The sequence below is a fragment of the Trachurus japonicus genome, chromosome 9, assembly GCF_045865225.1.
Source record: "Trachurus japonicus isolate A0001 chromosome 9, Traja_1.0".
In the NCBI taxonomy this organism is placed as follows: domain Eukaryota; kingdom Metazoa; phylum Chordata; class Actinopteri; order Carangiformes; family Carangidae; genus Trachurus; species Trachurus japonicus.
In genome coordinates this window covers 34,949,779-34,970,279 of record NC_140915.1, presented here as the reverse complement: position 1 = coordinate 34,970,279, position 20,501 = coordinate 34,949,779, and the positions used below count along the sequence as shown (strand labels likewise).

The following is a 20,501-nucleotide window of genomic DNA, read 5'->3' as shown; positions in this document are numbered from 1 at the left end:
GATGATGGGAACAGATGACATATCAATAAAATTACAGAAGAGATGAGAGCATCAGCAGTAAGGATGATATAGCTACAGGTAACCGTCTCCACATTGACATATTAAACAGAAATGTCATATTTTCACCATCTGTTCCTCATGGGTTTGCATCATTCAAGGTTTAACTAGCAACTACTATGCAAGTCCGGTTGCTTTTTTTGCTGTTTGGGTCGCTTTTTTTTCTCTCTACAGAGCTTTCCTTACAGTTTCGGAGTGCATACTTTTACTGTGGTAAAAACTCACATCTAAAAAAAAAATCTTGCATAGTTCCTCTTTACTGTATCATACCAGTGCTACCCTTGTTCTGCAGTGCACTGCCAAATGTTTGTCCTGATGCACGATATGATCACATTTTAACAGTAGTGGTTGGAACTGTAAACAATTTAGTAAAGCTGGCATATCTGACAGTTTCAGGGGAGATGTGCTCTGCAGTTGAAAGTGTTTTAGGGTAAAAAGTATGGTAATTGCAAAGATGTCAGAACAAATATGATATCTTTATATAATATTCACCCCACAGCTGACATTCCAGCAAAAGTGTGATTTCCCCAGAGCTTCATAAATAAGTCTCAATGCAGCAGCAGTAGAGTCAGGAATGTTGGCTTAGCTATAAATAAACAGTAAATAAATTGGATGGAGATTTTGATTGATTTATTATTATTATTATTATTTATATTTTATATTAGTTGTCAAAATTGGTGTGATTTGAGTGAGTTTCATACAGACCCTACTGTAGTACCATATTTTAGGTGCATTTCTGCAGGCTATGAACTAAACATGGGGGAGTTGCCCCCTGGGGTAGACTGGTTGCCAGTCCAGTGGATACACAAAAATGCTCATGCTGCTGCATGGCCTGTGAAATGCCCCAGTCTCTTCAAACATCCATCCTCCAAGATCAATTTGTACTTCATGCTCTGATATCAGATCACCAATTCCCTTTGTGAACCAATATCTTCTCCTGGCCCATTTTACACACACAAACACACACAGACTGGCTCTTGACTTTGACCTAAAAAGAAAATATGCACACCCTCAACTGCTCTCTGTTAAATAGTCGGGGAATAGAATACACAACAGCCTGTGACCACACGTTCTTTATCAATTACTGACATAACCCACTTTCTTTTCTCCAAATATTGATCTGTATAACGCCATCTCCCACAGCACACCTTCATGCACTATTTCACAGATACCTCATCTGTCTGAACTATTCAGGCCATATGTTGTGAATCTGCAGGGAACTGTTCTGACGCCATGCCAGATCCCGCTGCATCCCTCTGGCCTGTTTTTTCCATGCCTGGGCTCTGACATTTCCAGACTGTGCATTGATCAAAGGCTCCATGTGTCTGCTGATATGTAAGTTCAGCCAATGAATTTGTAGAATTGTTATTTAAAAACACAACCTATGAGTTAAATGTCATTTCTTTGCAGGAATGAGATTCTGGTACAATACCTGTAATTTCTGCAGATCATTAAATGTAAACAGTGTTACTATATCTGATCTGATACAGATCTATCTATTGGAGGTAGCAGATTAAATATGAAAATATAAAATCCAATAGTGTCTCATTTCCCAAATTAAGCATGATTCATAAAGAGTGCCCAGGCAACTCGTATGATGATTATGTGATGATTGTATGATGATATCTGGAACCATCTGCTGACCCTACTGCCACCACAACTCAATGGATTGATATGTTATTGTAATAAATATTGACCATTGACCTTTCTCTCCTTGAACCATTATGCTATCCAGTACTCCCATTAAGATGGCCTGTTCTCCCTGCCTCCTTCCCACCAGAAGCTGCCTTCATTCTTCTTAATAATCTCCATGTTTCCCACATTCTGTGTTATAAACTGTTTTATTGTCTGTAACAACATCTATTGCACGTCTGAGGGATCCCTCCTCCGTTGCTCACCTTTTTTTTTTTTGCTAAAAGGCTTTTCCTGGGAGTTTTTCCTCATGTGAGGGTCTAAGGTCAGAGGATGTTGTTAGGATGCCATGTAAAGCCCTACGAGACAAATAATTTGTAAAAATGGGCTATACAAATAAAATTGCCTTGCCTTGCCTTTCATTCTAATAAAAACACACCTTGCAGCAAAGTGGAAAACAGATTACAGAGTTGAAGTTGAACTAAAGGTTTTGCTCTCTTGAGCTTCATGCTGTGATGCAACTCAGAAACATGTCATGCTTTGATTGTTTGTTTCCTGCCTGTTTCTTTCCATGACTTGTAAAAAGTCAGACAGGGCAGACATACAGAACAACCACAGAGCCTCTACTGCACTAATTATGAAAGGATATAGTCATATTTTACATCAAATTAAACAGCAGAAGTTGGGTTACAATGTGTAAAAACCATGTTTATATGACCCAAACACTGCCCAAACACTACTCAAATAAACAACTAAACATCAAACTTCATGAAGCACCTCTGTGTGGACCCAGTCGCCACATTTCTGGCTCGTATACTACTGTACATTATGCAAAACACATCAGCTACCGACACTTACAGCTTTTAATATGCCAGCAGCCACCAAACAGTATAATGTTAGTCATGAGCTTTAACTTGATGAAATACACCTGAAAAGTCAGACTCCAGTAGAAACAGAAACAAGCTGACATACTCTGATGGGTCTGTAGATTCCTCTGCTTCCCTCCACAAACTCCATATTCACCTTCTGTACGTCACAATACAGAACAAGCCAAGCTGGCAAAGCAGAAAAACTAATTCCACAGAAGTCGGTATGAGGAAAAAGCTGAGAGTACAACTTGGTCGATCCTCCTGGAACAAGTGAACAGACTTGTTGAGAGAGTGAGTGTCACTGCTGCTCTCACATTCTGCTCATAGTTCATCAGAGAAGTGCATTTAAAGAGGAACTAAGCAGGATTTTCCCGTGGCTGTGCTACATTTTTGCCAGTGTAAGTTACTTGGTTGCCGCCCCGGTGTCCCAGCTCTCATCTCTGCACCCCGCGACACAAACTCGCTCTGTAACCCGTAATCTTTTTTTATGACGGTTAAGACTACACCAACACACGCACCGTAACATCGTTTATGCTATGTAACGTTTCAATTTATTGATTTTTCACCGGCTTCGTTGTAAACAAATGCACATGGCTGAGAGCAGCGTAACCAGAACAGCGGAAAAGCGAGCGGACTTGCATGGTTCCCCTTTAAATATAAACAGTAACAATAACACATTTAAAACAGCAAACCAGGTTGACTACCTGTATTGGAGCTTGGCTTAGCATGATCCATGAGCAGTGAGATAGGCCTTTTGTCTCTGTATCACCGATTATTGCATAATGTATTTGATTTGTTCATTTTTTATTATTTACTCTTTTTTTTCACTTTGTTGTCATTGTACATAATGTTCATTTCTTTCTTACTGTGCCACCTTGTTAGCCTCGTAAACCAGCCGCTCCCGGAAATGCAATTCATTTCATTCCGAGGGAGAGTCTGGCCTCATCCCCGCTCTAAGAGTTTGGCCTGAAACCCTCAGAAGGCCGAGCCAATCAGCGTCGCCGCTGTGATTGACACAGCACGTTGGCCAATCAGGGACCGACTGGTGCAAAGCCCCGTCACTACACCAACTTGCTGATTGGCTGAATGGGGTTGTCTGTCAACGCTACTACTCCCGCCCAGCTCCTGCCCAGCCCAAACGCTTACAGGGGGAATGAGGCCAGACTCTCCTGAGAAATGAAATGAAATGCATTTCCACGAGAGGCTGGTTTACGAGGCTACCACCTTGTGGATGTTGACTTTGATTTTTCTTTGAAGAATAAGGGGATAACATGTAACATGTGAATCATGTGCATCATGTGATCAATATCATGTGTATCCATGTCTCCCTGATCTTCCTGAAAAATTCTGTCTAGTTCTGTTTCTTGTAGTTCCACTGGCATCTTATGGAAAGAAATGTGCAGCATGTCAATGTTTACTTTGACCTTTGACCTTTGGGTTCAATTCAGCAAAAAAGGACGATGACTTCATCTGACATGAGACAGGTCCTTCTCTGGAGACTCTGGCCTCAGTCAAAGGTTACAGTGAGCTTGTTCACTGTGTTAATGCAAAGCAGCATTTATGTACAGTAGTGGTTTGTGTTTTGTACAGAGACTTCATATAAATGTATGGGAGATCAGAGGAGTCCCTGATTAATCAATTGGTCTCAGCTGTGTTTCTGGCCTCAGGCTCAGAGGTTGCCACGACGATAAACGCAGCCCAGGCTGAGGCAGATAGAATTAGACATCAATCAAACATTTATTGCTCCAGCAAACTTTCAGGGGGACCTCTTCTGCTTTTCTCTTGGGGTCTTCTTGAACCATTCTTAGTCTGGCCCCTCACCTGACAACCAGTTGCCATGGGAGACCCTGCAGGAGCATGTTGCTCCAGACAACATAGGCCTCAGGTTCACAGGGACACGCAAACCTCTCCACCACGATAAGGTGATGGTTCCCGGAGAGGTAAAAAAATAGTTTAAAATATATATATATTTGTTATAAAAAATTATAGAGTAAAAAATAATATGTACATTATATTCGGGGGTAATCGGATGGTAACAGGGGGAGGTGGATTAGGGAGGGGTTGAGTCTTGGGGGTAATATGAGGGGTAAACGGGGAAGGCAGGTTAGGGAGGGGTTGAGTCTTGGGGGTAATTGGATGGAGGGTAAAGGGGGGAGGATGGGGGTTGAGGGGAGGAGTTTCTTATTCTTCTACTCCTCCACTCGCCCTCATTCTATTCCTCTCCTCTTTTTCTCTTCTCTTGTTTTCTTTTCTTTCAGCCTTTTCCCTCCTCTCGTTCTCTTCTCTTTCTTCCCTTTCTTTCCTCTCTTGTTCTTTTCTTTCTCTCCTTTCCTGCTCGTCTCTTTCTCTTCTCTCCCTCTTCTCGTTTTTCTTTCTCTCTTCCCTCTCTTTCTTTTCTTTCTTCTCCTGCTCTTTCTGCTCCTTTCTGAGCCTCTTCTCTTCCTCCTTGTGTATCTTTGCTTTCTCTCTATCCGTTCTGGAGGCCAGTTCCTGAAGCCCATTGTTTTCAGTGGTCAGGTGCTGCTGGTCCTCCTCCATCCTTCTGCTCTCTAACAACCAGTGTCTCTCTTTGTTGAGCCAGCTCTCCTCCATGTCCATCTTCTTTTTGATCAGTTCTTCTTTCTCTTTTTTCTCCAGTACAAGACTTTCCTGCAGGGCGTTGACTTTTGTCTCAGAGTCAGCCTCACCTCTCTGGAGCTCGGTGTTCATGTCTCTGAGTTGGATCTGGCTCTCCATGTTCTTCCTGATCAGTGTCATGATTTTGAGCTTAGCTTGGCTGATCTTCACGTCTCTCTCTGTCGTGATGAGCTCCACCTGCTTAGTACAGCTCATCTGGAGAGCGAGGAGCTCAGCACCGGCCTTCTCTTCCTTCTTAGCAGTCGTCTGGTGGAGGTCGGTGACTTTTTCCTCATATTCCTGGAGCTTGGTGGTCATGTCATTGAGTTGGACCGTGCACTCCACGTTCTTTTTTATCAGTGTCACAATTTTCGAACCAGCACTGGTGATCTTCTCCTCCTTCTCTTTAACGATGAGCTCCACCTTCTCATCAAAACTCGTCTGCAGAGCTCGCAGCTCAGCTGCTGCCTTTTCCTTATCAGCAGTCATCTGGAGGAGAGCCTCGTCTTTGGCCCTGCAGTCAGCTTCACGTTGCTGGAGCTTGGTGTCCGCCTCCTGGAGTTGGAGCGTGTACTCCACGATCTTTTCTTCCAGTGCCATGTTTGTTGTTTTGGTCATGGTGATCTCCTCATCTTTCTCTCTGATGAGGAGCTCAACCTTGTGGTCACAGCTCTTTTCTAGAGCTTGAAGTTCAGAGGCTGCCTTCGCCTTCTGTGTACTCATTAGGTCCTGCCATGTGGCATTAAACTGACCGAGTGACTGGGCTAAGGAAACCTCCATGTCTTTCATTTGTTTGTCCTTCTCAATCAGCTGGTGATTGAGCCTGTTGTTATCCAAACGGCAGGCATCGAGATCTGCCATGCAGCAGTCGAGCTCATGTATCTTTGCATTGATGAAAGGCTCCATATCTCTTTGGTTGCCGTGGTACCAGGCTTTGGCCGAATCAAATTCCTGTCCAAGCAGCTGCTTCAGAGCAGCTTCCTTCTCGATTTTCGAGTTGAGCCGGGCTGTTTGGAGGTCATGCAGCATTTGAAAAATGTTCTCCTGCTGCTGGTCGTCATCAAGCAGTGCTTGCCTGGGTGACTTGTTGTCATGTTCTGCCATCTTTACTGAACACAGAATGTGTGGCACAGTTTGAGATGAAGCAGAAATTGAAGGATATTAATTAATTACTTGAATTAATTACGTGTAATTATGAATTACTTGTAATTTGTTGTAATTAATTAATCGCAATAGATCAGTTGAAACTTAACAGAAATGTCGGACTATGTCTCGGTCACTGTCAGTATCCACTGAGATGTGTCTCTGTCTGTGGTCAGAATGTAGACTACTCTACTAGAGATCATGGGAACTGATGTCATACATATCTTCAAAGGAATCGTGTGATGTCATACTCTTCAAAGGAATCAGTTCAGTTAAAAAAAAAGAATGAATCATGTGTGATGTCAGAATGTGATGACATCATTGGAACCCAGTGATGGCTGCATCATGTGACTTTATTTTTTTTTTTTAGATAGATAGATAGATAGATAGATAGATAGATAGATAGATAGATAGATAGATAGATAGATAGATAGATAGATAGATAGATAGATAGATAGATAGATAGATAGATAGATAGATAGATAGATAGATAGACAGACAAAAAAGATAAACATAAAAAACATTTTAACAAGTGTTATATAAAACGATTGCAGCAGGAACAAATGACCTCTTAAATCTTTCAGTTCTGCAGGTCAGGGAGATGAGCCTTTTACTGCGGCTGCTCCTCTGACCTGTGAGGGTTTTGTGTAGAGGGTGGGGTCACCCAGGATGGTCTTCAACTCACGCCCCATCCTCCACCTAACCACAGCCTAGGAGCATATAGTGCAAGCAGAAAATGTAGGGTCACACGCTTTATTGGTTCAGCCTCGAACTATGGAGCAGTGTTATCAGTGGTTTTTGGTCTATTATCTTTGAATGGTGAAATATGTGTGAATGAAAACTCTACCAACGGGTACAAATAAAGTAACCTGAACCTGAACCTATTTACATTGGTTCACTCATCTTTAATTGTTTACAACAAAAGCTTAATAATTTTGGACAAATACAATAATGTATTTTATTAGGCAGGGAAAGCCATGTCTAGGGAGCGACAGAGGTTGGATATAGATTTAAAAAGTATAGTAGGTGTAGCCTATAGTACAGCAACAAACATAAGAATACATAGATTTATTTTCATAATACATTTAATCATCAAATGTGTTTATGATATCACACAATTACAATTCATTTGTAAAATGCAAAAGTTAGTTTGAGCTTTCTACATTTCCTTTATATGATGTATCCCTGTTTAATCTCTTTTGAGATTAGAAATTACTGTTTAGACAGTTTTTTTTCTCTTGACTGATAAATATCTCTGAAAAATAAGTAAAATGAAAAATAAGTCTTTACTGTGCAATTGTGGCATGATAACAGTAATGTAAAACATGCAAATACTGTGACAATAAAACTATCCCTATCTCGCCACCACTTTGTGCTAAATACTAAAGTACTAAATACAGCAGATATACACCATTTTAAGTGAATGGTGAAGTTATTACAGTACCTAAAAAGATATTATCAACACAAATGTACTGTATATATAGTATACATATAGTCATGTGAATTTTAGAAGACTAATATTAATTGACAGATGAGAGATAAACAAATGAATTCAAATCAGGACTAATAACACAGTGTGTTAGTATACTTAAAATGTGATTTCCCCATTCTTCTTGTTTTCCATTCTCTCCTCAGTGTGTTTTGTATCCACGCTTTGTTTCCAAAAGAATCAATGAATGTGGGTGGAAACAAATCATTGGTTCATGAACCTGCTCTCATACGAAACAACTTGTTGCTGCTCCACTGTTACTGACACCTTTGATGGCACAATCTTAACTGGGTCACCACTCCAGGTGCCAATATACGGAAACATCCTGTCAGTGAAGGTGTGTGAGAAGGTGTGTATATGCGTGTTGGTGTCAGGATCAGAAAACGACAGCTGTCCTCCATCCCGGTCCAGGTGGACTCTGATCCTCCTGGGCCTCTCCTTCACTGGTACATCAGACCCCGTGTCTGAAGGTGACAGGGATCTGAATTCACCCTCACAGAATATGATCCTCCACAGCTCAGACCATGGGTTTATTTTCCTGGGGCTGGACCCTCCTAACACCCCCAAGGAGAAGGCACTGTTGTCTCCGACCTCCAGGTCCCAGCTGTGAGACCCTGAGGTGAAGCCCTCAGAGCCCACGATGGAGAAGAAGGGGTCGATCCTCTCTGGGTTTTCGGGAAGCGACTGCCTGACCTTTCCTTGTCTCACGCAGGTCAGATCTTCAGACAGGATCAGGTCTGGATGAGCACTGTTTGGATCCAGAACCACAGGACTGTAGGAGACCATCTCCTTCATCTTGTTCCAGATGTTGAACCTCAGGTTGCCCAGATGCTTGGCCTCATCTATCAGGGCTCCTGAGTCCAGCTGTGGATCATCAGGCAGATGTTGCTGCTGGACTCTGTCCTCTGCAGCCCTGTAGTTGTGCAGCAGTGAGACGTCTTTAGCTCTCAGCTGCTTCTCTGTTGCTCTGATTGGTTCTGACAGAGCTGTTATGTCTCTGCTCAGAGCCTCAATCTTCTGCTTCATCTTCTCCGTCTTCTCCTCCTCCTCCTCCCTCAGTGCAGCCATCCTGGCCTCCTCTTCCTCGTACAGAAACTCATGAAGCTTCTTGAACTCCTCTTTGATCCTCTGAGCTGTGTTTTGTGCCTGGGCTTTAATGTGTTCTGCTGTTTGATCACAGTTTCCTTTAATTTGATGAATGAGAGTCCGTTTCTTCCTCAGGGGCTTTAAGAACTCCTGAAGTCTTCTCTCATGGTCCTGCACACCTTCATCGACAGGTTGGATCCTGTGGCTGCTGTGTGTTTTTGAATCTCTGCAGGTGTTGCACAGCAGCTGTTCATCATCCAGACAGAAGAAGCTGAGTTTCTCAAAGTGCAGACGGCACAGATGCTCGGCTGCTGCTGCAGGACTCTCCTGTGTAAAGTCAAAAGGTAAAGCTATAGAAGACCTTCTCCTACAGACTGGACACTCAGGGGTTTCTCCTCCTGCCCAGTAGCTGTGCAGACAGTCTTTACAGAAGCTGTGGTTACATGACAGGAGGACTGGATCTTTAAAAGTGTCACTGCAGAGACGACAAGAGAGCTCCTCTTCTGATCTGGAAGCCATGTTCTGTCTGTGTCCTTCAAGTCCAAGTTAGTTTTATTTTAACCAGCCTCTTCATAAATTCCTTATTTCAGCTCTAAATTCAGTTATATTCTCTGTATTCCCAACTGTAGTGCAGTCATTCCTCTCCAGTGGAAGTTGATGATCTGGTCTGAAGACACAGACATCTCTCTTTTCACCTGCTGCTTCCACTGAGGCATAACAACAACAAACATGTGTCTCTGAGTCATATGTTATGGGAGGGACCGGGTTGAGTTTCATTTCTAATCTTATTGCAAATAACAAGAGTCATCAGTTCTTACTTCAGTTTTAACTGAACCATGCAACAACAAAATAATGTGCAAATGATTCAGGCAAATATCAGTTTATCACTAAGAAAGGCCACATGAATCTGAAAAAAGATGAACATTTATTTTGTGCACTGTTTTGGTTCAGTCTCACCGCATGATCAGTGTCTCCTGTGTTGTTGCTAAAAGAAACAATGAATATGGGTATAAACAGTCAGAGGCATGTTAACCTTTAATACTGCAATCTTTAATAGGTCACATTATGGTCACATTCACATTCAACATAATTGGCCTTTTCAACATAGTGTAATAAAGTTATCTTTGAGAAATCTCTAAATGTCATGTTGCAGGTTACTTACTTTCCTGAGCATCAGTAACATTAGCAAAATATCGATTTAACCCAGTCATAATGAAAAACACATTAGTATTTATTTAACCTAATTTAAAATACATTTTGGTACAAGTCAATGAGTCAATTCAGATCAGACACGAATCGCACCAGGGTTCTTTTGGGACTCTGGTGCGGACCAAACAAGGGAACCGTGTCCCCGCTGCAGAGGTGGTCTCAGTTCACTTGTTTGATCCGCACCAGAGTCCAGTGGTTTGTATTCACACCTCCTCAAAAAGGTCTGCACCAAGGAAAAAGTCAGTTTCAAGTGAACTAAACAAGCCCGGTGTGAATACGCCCTCACACTACCTCCCTGTCTGTAATCTGTGTAGAGTCAGCAGCAGTTTAACAGAGCACAACGAAAGTCAGACCTGCATATAAAGCACTATTATTGATGCTCATGCTCATTTCAAAACTTTCCTCTGTTATCTTTATTTCAGGTTCATAACTTGTTGTGTTAATGATCTTCATGTTTTCTAGGTGGAAGGGACTGATGTTCAATTTACCTTTGAGTTATCTACCTGTTTTACACCTGCAATAAGCTGTATGTCAGGTCATATTAATCTGTATTTGTTCAATTATCTGACTGCACTCTGTCTGCAGATTTCTCTGATGCATTTGGCTCTCTGCCCATAATATCATGACAAGCTCTCTGCTCTCTGTCTGCTCCGTCAGGTATTTAATGACATCACTAATGAAGTCATTTCCAGATTCTATTAAAAAACAACAACAACACACAAACACATGCTTTGATAATCTGGCAGATTACAGAGATAATAATATGACATCAAAGCAAAGGATTTATCATCTAATTGCGATGCTCCACTCTTACTGAAACCTTTGATGCTACAATCTTTATCAGGTTGCCATCCTGTATGTGTCTGTTGCCGGGCACTTTCCAGGATTCTGTCTCCCCAGTAGTGGCCTCAGCCCACTTTCCTGTAGTTTTGTGTGTAGCCTACTGACTTGAATTATTTTAGCCCAAGTAACCTATAGCCCAGGATGATGAATGTTCATGTGTTTGCTTAATCATCTCCTGTTAATAAACAAGTTTATTACATACCTACCTTATCCCTTGTTGTTAATTATCTCCTGTTTCCAGCAGTTCCGGTCCTGACCTGATCCAGGTGAAAGGCCCCAGGTGGTGCTCTTGGCCCTTTTGTTTATTACTTTCCCTCCGATCATCACCACCCCTCGCCAAAACTGATTAATCAATCAGGATTGATTGACTAACCTTAATCGACTGAAGTATCAATAATGATTGAATGACTAACCTGAACAAACAGAACCTACAGTATTTAGAAAATAAATAGGTCTACCAATTGGTCAACATAGTGTCACAAGTGACAGGAGGCTAACATGCATGCTAAGAAGCGATGGTTGAGACCCCCAACATGATTTTTATAATCTTTGTTTACTCTCATTATACAAGTATTCTCAGACAAAACAGTCACAGCGTACATAGGTGAACATATGCGGCGTCCGAGACAAGTCGGAACTCGGATCTTTCTGATCTCCGACTTGAAAAAGTGCAATCAAACGCCATGTCAAGTTGGAGCACTGACTTGAGAGAGAAATCTACCCCGACTTCGCTGATAATAAGTTGTCTGACGTCACACAATCTGCACCTGTGCAGAGGCACACCGTCAACAGTAAAACATAGATTAAAATGCATTTAAATGCCAAAATACATTAAAATGTTCCTTTTAAAATTGTGTTTGTGCTCTTTGTAATGTTTATATGCCTTTTGAATGCAAAGTTTGTCCCAGTCCCCCATGATTTTGATTATTCTGTCGTGGTGCGTCTTGAACGCAAGTCGGAACTCAGAGTTTATTGGGAAAGAACCAAGTTCTGACTTGTATCGAACGCAGCAATAGTACAGCATTTATAAGAGCCAGATAGTTTCCTCAGGAGTTGGGTGCAACCAAACCAGAGCATAAAGGGATAGTTCAACATTTTGGCAAATTGGCCCATTGCCATAATCCCTATAGTTTTAGGAGTAGGTTCGTTACATTCAATTGTCGGTGCAAGCTATTTTTAGAACAGCGTAGCAGAGCGGCGAGCTGCTCAGAGCTACGCTAAGAAGGCTCATGGGATTTCTTGGTTTCCCTCATCAAACTCATCAAATACACAATCCAACAACTCCAAAACGCTCTGGTGGACAAGTTGTGACCTGCACATTCACCACGCTATGAGGTAATAACAGAGCGTTACGAGACAGAGTTGTTTTTGAGGCAAAAGCAGAGACTGCTTGCTGAAAAACTGCCCCCGATGGGAATGCACATCAGCGGTTCATTAATTTACCTCTAAAAAAACTCTGTCTGGTAACGTTGTGTTATTATTTCATAGCGTGGTGAATGTGCAGGTCACAACTTGTCCACCAGAGCGTTGTGGAGTTGTTGGATTGTGTATTTGATGAGTTTGATGAGGGAAACCAAGAAATCCCATTAGCCTCCGTAGCGTAGCTCTGAGCAGCTCGCCGCACTGCTCCACCGTTCTAAAAATAGCTTGCACCGACAATTAAAGGTAACGAACATACTCCTAAAACTATAGGGATTATGGCAATGGGCCAATTTACCAAAATGTTGAACTATCCCTTAAATGTTGGCCTGGGTGGTCTGTGTTGTGTTCACAGCCTTCTGTAAACCCCATTAGTCAATTAGGAAAAGTGCAAAGAGATTCTAATCAAAAATGCATATAGCCTATGTTATGTGATTGAAGAGCGTGTAGCGCTCTGTCTCAACTTGGTAAGTAGTAGCTCTGTAAGTGTGTCAGCTTTCTGGATGGAAGGGAGTGTGGGGTTTTTGAGGTGGAAGATGAAAGTTGATGCAAAACATACCTCCCTCCCTCCTGGACTGAAATCATCTCATCTCCTCCTCCCCTCCTCCCTCCTGTCCTCATCTCCGTCCTGGAGACAACATTAAAGAGGAAGACATTCTTTCAGGCGTGCAGTGATTACTGCGCTGATAACATCCCACACCACCCAGACTCATAAAAAACCTCAACAGTGGCTTTTATATGGCACTGTACCTCCAATACCATACTTGCATGACACACATTAACACACACACATACACAAATCATTGTTTTGCTGTATTTGTGAGGGCTCAACATTGACATAATGCATAGCTCCTTACCCCACCCTGACTGTAACACAACGGCCACACATTCTCTCAGGTCACTCAAACACACATATCCTCACAGACATACTGTATGCTCTCAAACATTCACACTGAGACCCTCATCGTCTTCACACTGTTGAATAACTGGTTTTTTATAGCTTTGTTTTATGAGCCCTGTGACACAGGAGGAATATTAATCTTTATAGTCTCAGCCACAAGTCCAGAAACTCATTATCTCACCAGGTGTGGGTTCATCATATTTAAATCCATGTCTAGGAGGCAGTGTATACACATCCTTACCTACACACACACACACACACACACACACACAGATATTTGCTTTGCACACTTTATCCACTTCATACATCCAAATCAGACTGAGACGAGATATTCTTCTGACTGATTTTACCTTGGCCGTCGGGAGGCTTAAATCTGAGCAGTGGAGAGTGAAGAGACACACTTAACATTCCTCTTGTGTTCTGGTCGCCACTGACCTGTTTTTAGGTTTTTAATGCATAAAAGTACCACATAATTTTTGTTTATTGCATCAAGGCTTTTTGACTTTGTCAGGAAACTCTGTTTAAACAAAATAAAACTTTCTTTTTTTCCCCCCACAAAATTCTAAAATTCTCTGGTTAAAATTAAGACATTTGTGGTGGTTATAACGATAAGAACAATAATGAGAGTTAAAACTGAAATCATAAGTGCAAAACCAACCTTTTCCTGGATCAGGAAGCCTAACAATGTAACCAAGAGATGAGAAACAAATGGGATGATAAATAATTGTCATCATAATGCTGCCCTCCGTGCCCTCCACAGGTCATAGCAATATGCGTTTTCACCCTTAACATGGGAACGCAATGGCGGAGCGTTTTTAAGATTTCCACTCTGGAGGGTGGTTTCACTTTTTTGCGTTTTCAAGCCCCCATAAAGCCGTCGCCGTCTAAACGAAAGGCACATCCGATGAAATATTTTGCCGTTTTCATCTGCAAGTCATGTAAACAGGGCCTTAGAAAGGCTGGAAACGCTCAGTGAAACACAGAGGGGTAGGAGAGCACAGCTTAAAGACCCCCTTTTCATGAAAATCGTGTTTTTCGTGCTTTTCACATGTTCCTGTGGCATTTTTCTGGGTGGATGCAGAGCAGCACAGTCTCCGCCCACCAGTCAGAGGCGCATTGCTAATGAGCTGCTGGTGCTCTGCAGAAGGACAGCCCTGGCTAAAAACTTCATAATCACAATTTAAAGACCACAGAGAATGCTTGAATATAACCAAAAAGGGTCGTTGGAGGGGGACTTTAAGAACACAAGGGGTGGGGAGACAATGACACACAGGTGAGAGACATCAAGGTAATCACAGACAGGAAACTCAACAGGAAGAGGAGAACAACTCACCCAAATGAAACAGGAAATAAACAAGAGACAAGGCAGGACAGAACCTAACACTAAACAAACCTAAAGGGTCCTGACAGTAAGTGAGCAAACTGAAATCTCAAGTAAAAGCAAAACCTTACTGAATTTCTCACTTAAAATTTTAAAGGATTCAGGATTTTGAACACGGTTTGTTGGATTCCTTTTTGCAGTATGTGATATGTGATATTTTATCTGACAGTGATTTTGCACTGATATCAAACAGCAGCAGAGTCCAACACAATAAAAAACACTTTCTGAACAGTTCCTTACAAGTAGCACACTGACTGACACACATACAGAAAAGGATGGTTCAGTGTGCAGTGACTTCTCACCTCTGTTGGTCCAAACCTTCAGAACTGGGCACAAACATAGAAGGACACAGCACACATAACATCATTTTGTCCAAGCCCACATGTTCTGTACTGCACTGTATCATGCCAACAATAAATAAAGCAGTGACAGATGCTTGCCAAAACCTGGCATGCACTGAGGCCTGGGCTCCACACAGTTTTTAGCTAAGAGTTAGGGGGTCGGATTCAGACCCTGCCAAGGTGGAGCAGCTCACACTGAGCTGCAAATCTGCTCAACGTGTAGGTCAGCCATGACAAAATAAAACAGCCCAATCATAGAAGTGCAGTGTCTCATGTTTAGTGTAGACTGTGACATGACAAGAGCTGATGAGGATAGCTGCATAAAAGACAGACCTGCAGGTAGGTCAGTTAACCTTCATCTTGTGTTAGCTTTCTGCTACAGTACCATCTGTCATAGGGTCAGTTTAGAACTGTGTTTTAAATCAGCTGTAAAATACACAAAAACATTTTTTTATTTCATCCAATTTGTTTTTTTTCCTCTTGGTTACATTGTTAGACTGCCTTATCCATGAAAAGATTGGTTTTGCACTTATGATTTTTTTTTCTCTCATTATTGTTCTTATCGATCCCGGTGGAAACCGACCCTAACAACACAAATGTCATATTTTAACCAGAGCATTTTAGAATTTTGTGGGGAAAAATGGTTTTTATTTGGTTTAAACAGAGGTTCCTGACAAAGTCATAAAGCCTTGATGCAATAAACAAGTTACTATGTGATACGTTTATGCATTAAAAACCTAAAAACGGGTCACTGGAAGCAGGTTGATAAGACAAAGATTTTTGGATTATCTCTAGGATGTAATTTACGGTCACTCAGCTGTGCTCAGTGTGGTGATAGGATGAGTAAAACTGTTGACATGAAGCTTTGTTGGATTCTTACCTTACAGACTTAGGTACCTAAAGACTTGAATGATGAATTATGTCTTGGCTATGTATGTATGGCTATGTCCCCTTTTCTCTAGCTCCAATTGAGATATGTTTCAGATTTGAATAAATGAATCATGTTATGGCAATTTAGCTTTATTATTACTTGTTAATTTTTAATCTACATCTGGCTCTATTTACTACTTTATTGTCTATTTGTGTGAATGACAGAATTTTGTATGTCACTGGACTCGATGAATTACACCATCTTGTGTGATCTGATTGGTCCATGTGGATCATCCAACCTATTTGAGAAGTTCTCTCCTTTTACACTGTAAGGTGACTGATGAAGGTCTGAGGAACGAAACACTGTCTCCAATAAATCTATTACCTGACCATTCTCCCATGCACCTGTCCACTTTGAAGGTGCACAAATATCTTTCTTGTTTTACAGTGTAGCTAGTTCACTTTCAACCCTGTCTTTTTTCTTTTAGTTTACGTAACTCTTAGACAAAAACTCTGTTGGACCTTGTGGACAACATAGAATATTGCAGGTATCCCTCAGAAAGAGGATGCTGTCCTCAGCGTTGGGTCAGATATGGACCATGAGGCAGATAGAGGCTGTTTGCCACTCAGGCTGTTGAGTGCAAATGCTGAACATGAAAAGATTATGAAAGAAACAAGGTCATCAGTGATGAGGTCTTCCTCCTTATAGAGGCGATTAGTATGAGAGACAGTATTAACAGAATGGATGGAGCCAAGTCCCTGTCGACCAGAGAGGATGATGACAGACCAGTCATTTACAGTCTGTGCTTTCAAAATGAAGACACTTGACATTTCTCTCCATTTCTGCCCACGGCAGTTCAAGTGGTGGAGTCATGGTTGAGGAAACGCTGCCACCCTGTGGACAGTTAGGGTGGTGTCTGTGTCTACAGCGCAGTACAGAACTGTTCAAGTGATGTAGTTATAGACTTCAGCTGGCTTTTTAACCTGTTAAGATAAAGATTTATTACGTTTTTGTAACTGTTATATTTATAACAAAATACATCTTGATATAAAAGCAGCTGGGGGAGTAATGAGATTGAGGCTGCACTTTCTGTTTAGCGCAAACTTATCTCATGATCAGTTACACTGAGCTTGTGGCACAGTTTCTCATTCTCTCCAGGTGACGTGTTGTGTGACACCTCAGTCAGATTGATTGATTGATTTTATTTGACACTTTGTTATAAAACATGATACATTTCTGCACCATAGATAAGTTTGGGATAACACAATAAAGCCACAGGGCTTAGTGTATTTCCATTGTGGTCCCTAAAAACAATATCACAAATCACAGTAGTCCTAGAGTTTACATACATACATACATACATACATACATACATACATACATACATACATACATACATACATACATACATACATACATACAGTAAAAGTACTATGATGGGTGTCCTTTTAAACCTTTCTAACAGACTTCTGGGTAAGCGATTCCACAAGATGGTTCCAACATACAGAAAAGATTCTTTTGGGGCACAAAATCTGTCAAACTGCCCCTGGTAAGGTGTGTATGGACCTCAGTAACCCGCTTAAAATAATTAATGACGTAGTTGGGAACATGTTCAAGAACGATCCTGTGGACGTTACACAGCTGTAACAGAGAGACTCGATCTTGTACTTCTAACCATCCAATCCTATCAAAATGGGCGGAGTCTAAGTGGGTTCTCGTGGAGAGATTCAGGATGATTCTTATTGCCTTATTTTGTGAAGTTTGAAGTCGATGTTTTAGGTTCATTGTAAGGCCATGGTACCATGAGCCGCAGGCATAATCAAAATATGGCTGGATTAAAGCACCTGCCAGAGTCAACATGGTTTCTTTCATCCAGAAATCTTGATACTCTGGCCAAAAAACGGACTCTTTGATTCACTTTCAGAGAGGGGTTTAAAGAGGCTGCTTGATAACACAGACTTTTGGGATTTTTTTCTTCCTTGTAGCCTCCTGATGCACAAAGTTGTCCTCCTCTCCATAAACTGGGGAAGAAACACCAATGGAGCAGTTTCAGGGATCAAGCGTTGTTCTTCAGGGGACACAGACACAGACACAGGACAGGACAGGACTAATAATAGGTCTAATATCCAGACGTCCAAGCACTGGGTCCTTCAATTCAATTCAATTCAATTCAATTCAATTCAATTCAATTCAATTCAATTCAACTCAACTCAACTCAACTCAACTCAACTCAACTCAACTCAACTCAACTCAACTCAACTCAATTCAGTTCAATTCAATTAATCATTTACCTTTTTTTAATAAGTTGGTGGTCCTGTGCTGTAATGTTGCTCCCTATTAGAATGTTTTCAATTGCTGATCTGTAGAAATTGATAGATTGATCTTAGGAATTACTCCCATCTAGCGTTGCGGTTGTATATCGCAAACAACTCAATCGTATTTTTCATGCTGCATTCACGTGAAATTGGGCAGATGGCAGACGGACGACAGCCGCTGCACGTATGTCATGGCGATGTGGTATTGTTTACCTGACCCACGTTTTACCGGCTTTCTCTCCACTTCTGTGACTAAAATGACATCTGGTTTGTTACCGACGGCCGTCTGCCCGACTGCAGGTGAATGCAGCATCAGTGTAACGCTCCATTCCTCCTCACTGCGTTACCGCGGTGAGTTTTCACAGACGCCACCTCGACCTGAGCCGACAGCTCCGGTGTCTCCGCTGAGTTTCCTACCGTCACGCTGCCACTGAACGTAAAACCAACCAAATATTCGATTTTCGTGAATAGATAACAGGAGAAGTTACACAATGGGCCCTAGTTTGCTGGCGCAGCGCAGGTGGCGCAAGGTAGCGCAGCCGGTCTAATGCAAGTTTCGACCAGCGCAGCCTAGCGCAAAGTCAGATTGGAAGATTGGCAGATCGCGCTGCGCTGAGATAGGCGTGGCCGCGCAGCAGGGGGAGGCGTCACAGATTCAGCTTGGTGCAGTGGAAGTTTTGTCCGAAAATGTCCCGCCGAGGTTGCGCTGAAAGCTCGCCACCTCCAACCAGGTCTACTCTCAGCGCAGAGCGAAGCGCAGCAGGTGCAGTGGAAGTTTGGCTGACTGACCTGCAGTGCACACACGTCACCAAGACCTCACAGGCAGATCTCCACAGTTCCAGACACATTTCAATGCAATAAATATCCACAATAACCACTATTTAATGCAACTAACGGAATCAACACGTGAATTTATATCTATATAGATTGTCCCGTCACATCTGACGTCAGATCAAAGCAGAGATCAAAGGCTGTGGCACGCGCAATGGAAACTCCACCTGAATTAACACAGCAGGGACGAACTGGCACTGAAAAGCAGCTGTGGATGTCCCAAGCAGGACTGAGGGTGGATGACTGCATGTCGCTGCCGTGTCGAGATACCACTCTGCCCTTGTGATGATCGCTTTATTTATTTATTTATTTATTTACTTATTAATTCATTAGCGGAGAGCGACCGCGTCACACAGCCGTAATGAAAAACAGAACACAAATCATCATCTCTCTTAGTCCACCACAACAGCCTCGGTATCAGATAGTCAGTATATAGCCTACTACAGTATACTCAGCATCTCTATCACAGAAAAAAAAGAGAAAAAAAGAGACGGACAGAGAGAGAGAGAGGAGGACAGAGAGAGAGAGAGAGAGAGAGAGGGAGAGAGAGAGAGGGAGGGAGAGAGAGAGCGCCAGTCCTTTACGCTGATTTAATCCACATGGTCTGTGTTTATGTTGTGATTAGTGTACACCTGTCATCTTGCTTACATAGGGTTTGAATAAATGTGAGTTTCTTTATTAGTGTATTAGTTGTTTCTTACATTGGGCAGGGGTTCTCAGTATATCAGATCAAACCTGGTTAAGTATATTAGTAAACTCATTATTGGTCACTCTGAGCTCGGACCTCCGGACCAAAACAGCTGTTTCGTCCTGGGAGAGGTTCGGCCTCTGGCGTCGCTGTCTCCTCCGTCCATGTCCAAGTATAAAATGACAAACTTGCAGCGCGCATCACCCGCCGCGCAGTTAAAGGTGAGGAGAGGAGCTCCTTTGATTGGTGAAGATCTGACTCGGCTGTGTCAAACCCACTCCACGCCTTTCTCTCCTCCTCCTGTCTCCCTCCCGCCCTCTCTCCTCCCTCTTTGCCGTTTGCGCCGGTGGGAGGGACGAGGGGAGGGGTTGCGCTGGTCTAAGTCTGACTGCGCGGCCCAGCAAACTTGCGAAATGGACCTGGGCCACACCCCGTTGGCGTGGCGAAGCTGCGCTGATGCTAGACTTCACCTGGTCGACGAAACTAGGGCCCCAAGTCCCTTTAAGACACCTCACCTTAGTCTCTGTTTTGCCCTTTGGATTGATGTTCAGGCCCAGGAGAACCAGTCAGTGACGTAGATGCCAAAAGGAACTTTGTCACAATTTCAACAGCCGTGTTATTACTGTAATACAAACAGACAGGTGCATAGAATTAGATTTCCTAAAATCAAGTTTGTTGAGTTGAAAAAAGTTTATGTGACTTGGTGAGTTGAAAAGATTTTGTAAAAACATTCTTTTACCTTTTTATTTAAAAAAGAAGAACAAGAAGAAAACACCATTTCCCAAAATGTCTTTCTTTCTAAGTCTGAAC

The 20,501-nt window shown here is 42.2% G+C and overlaps 1 protein-coding gene across 1 annotated transcript; it reads right to left on the bottom strand.

Annotated features, from left to right (window-relative positions):
• Positions 1-7,940: 7,940 nt before the first annotated feature.
• On the bottom strand, positions 7,941-9,469 carry LOC146982042 (nuclear factor 7, ovary-like). Its single transcript, XM_085788225.1, has one exon. It carries the CDS (start codon positions 9,409-9,411, stop codon positions 8,011-8,013), a length of 1,401 nt encoding a protein of 466 aa, XP_085644351.1. The 5' UTR covers positions 9,412-9,469; the 3' UTR covers positions 7,941-8,010.
• Positions 9,470-20,501: the final 11,032 nt, after the last annotated feature.

Excerpts from the sequence above, each read along its gene's own strand:
- LOC146982042 (XM_085788225.1), bottom strand. The coding sequence starts at position 9,411 with ATGGCTTCCAGATCAGAAGAGGAGCTCTCTTGTCGTCTCTGCAGTGAC.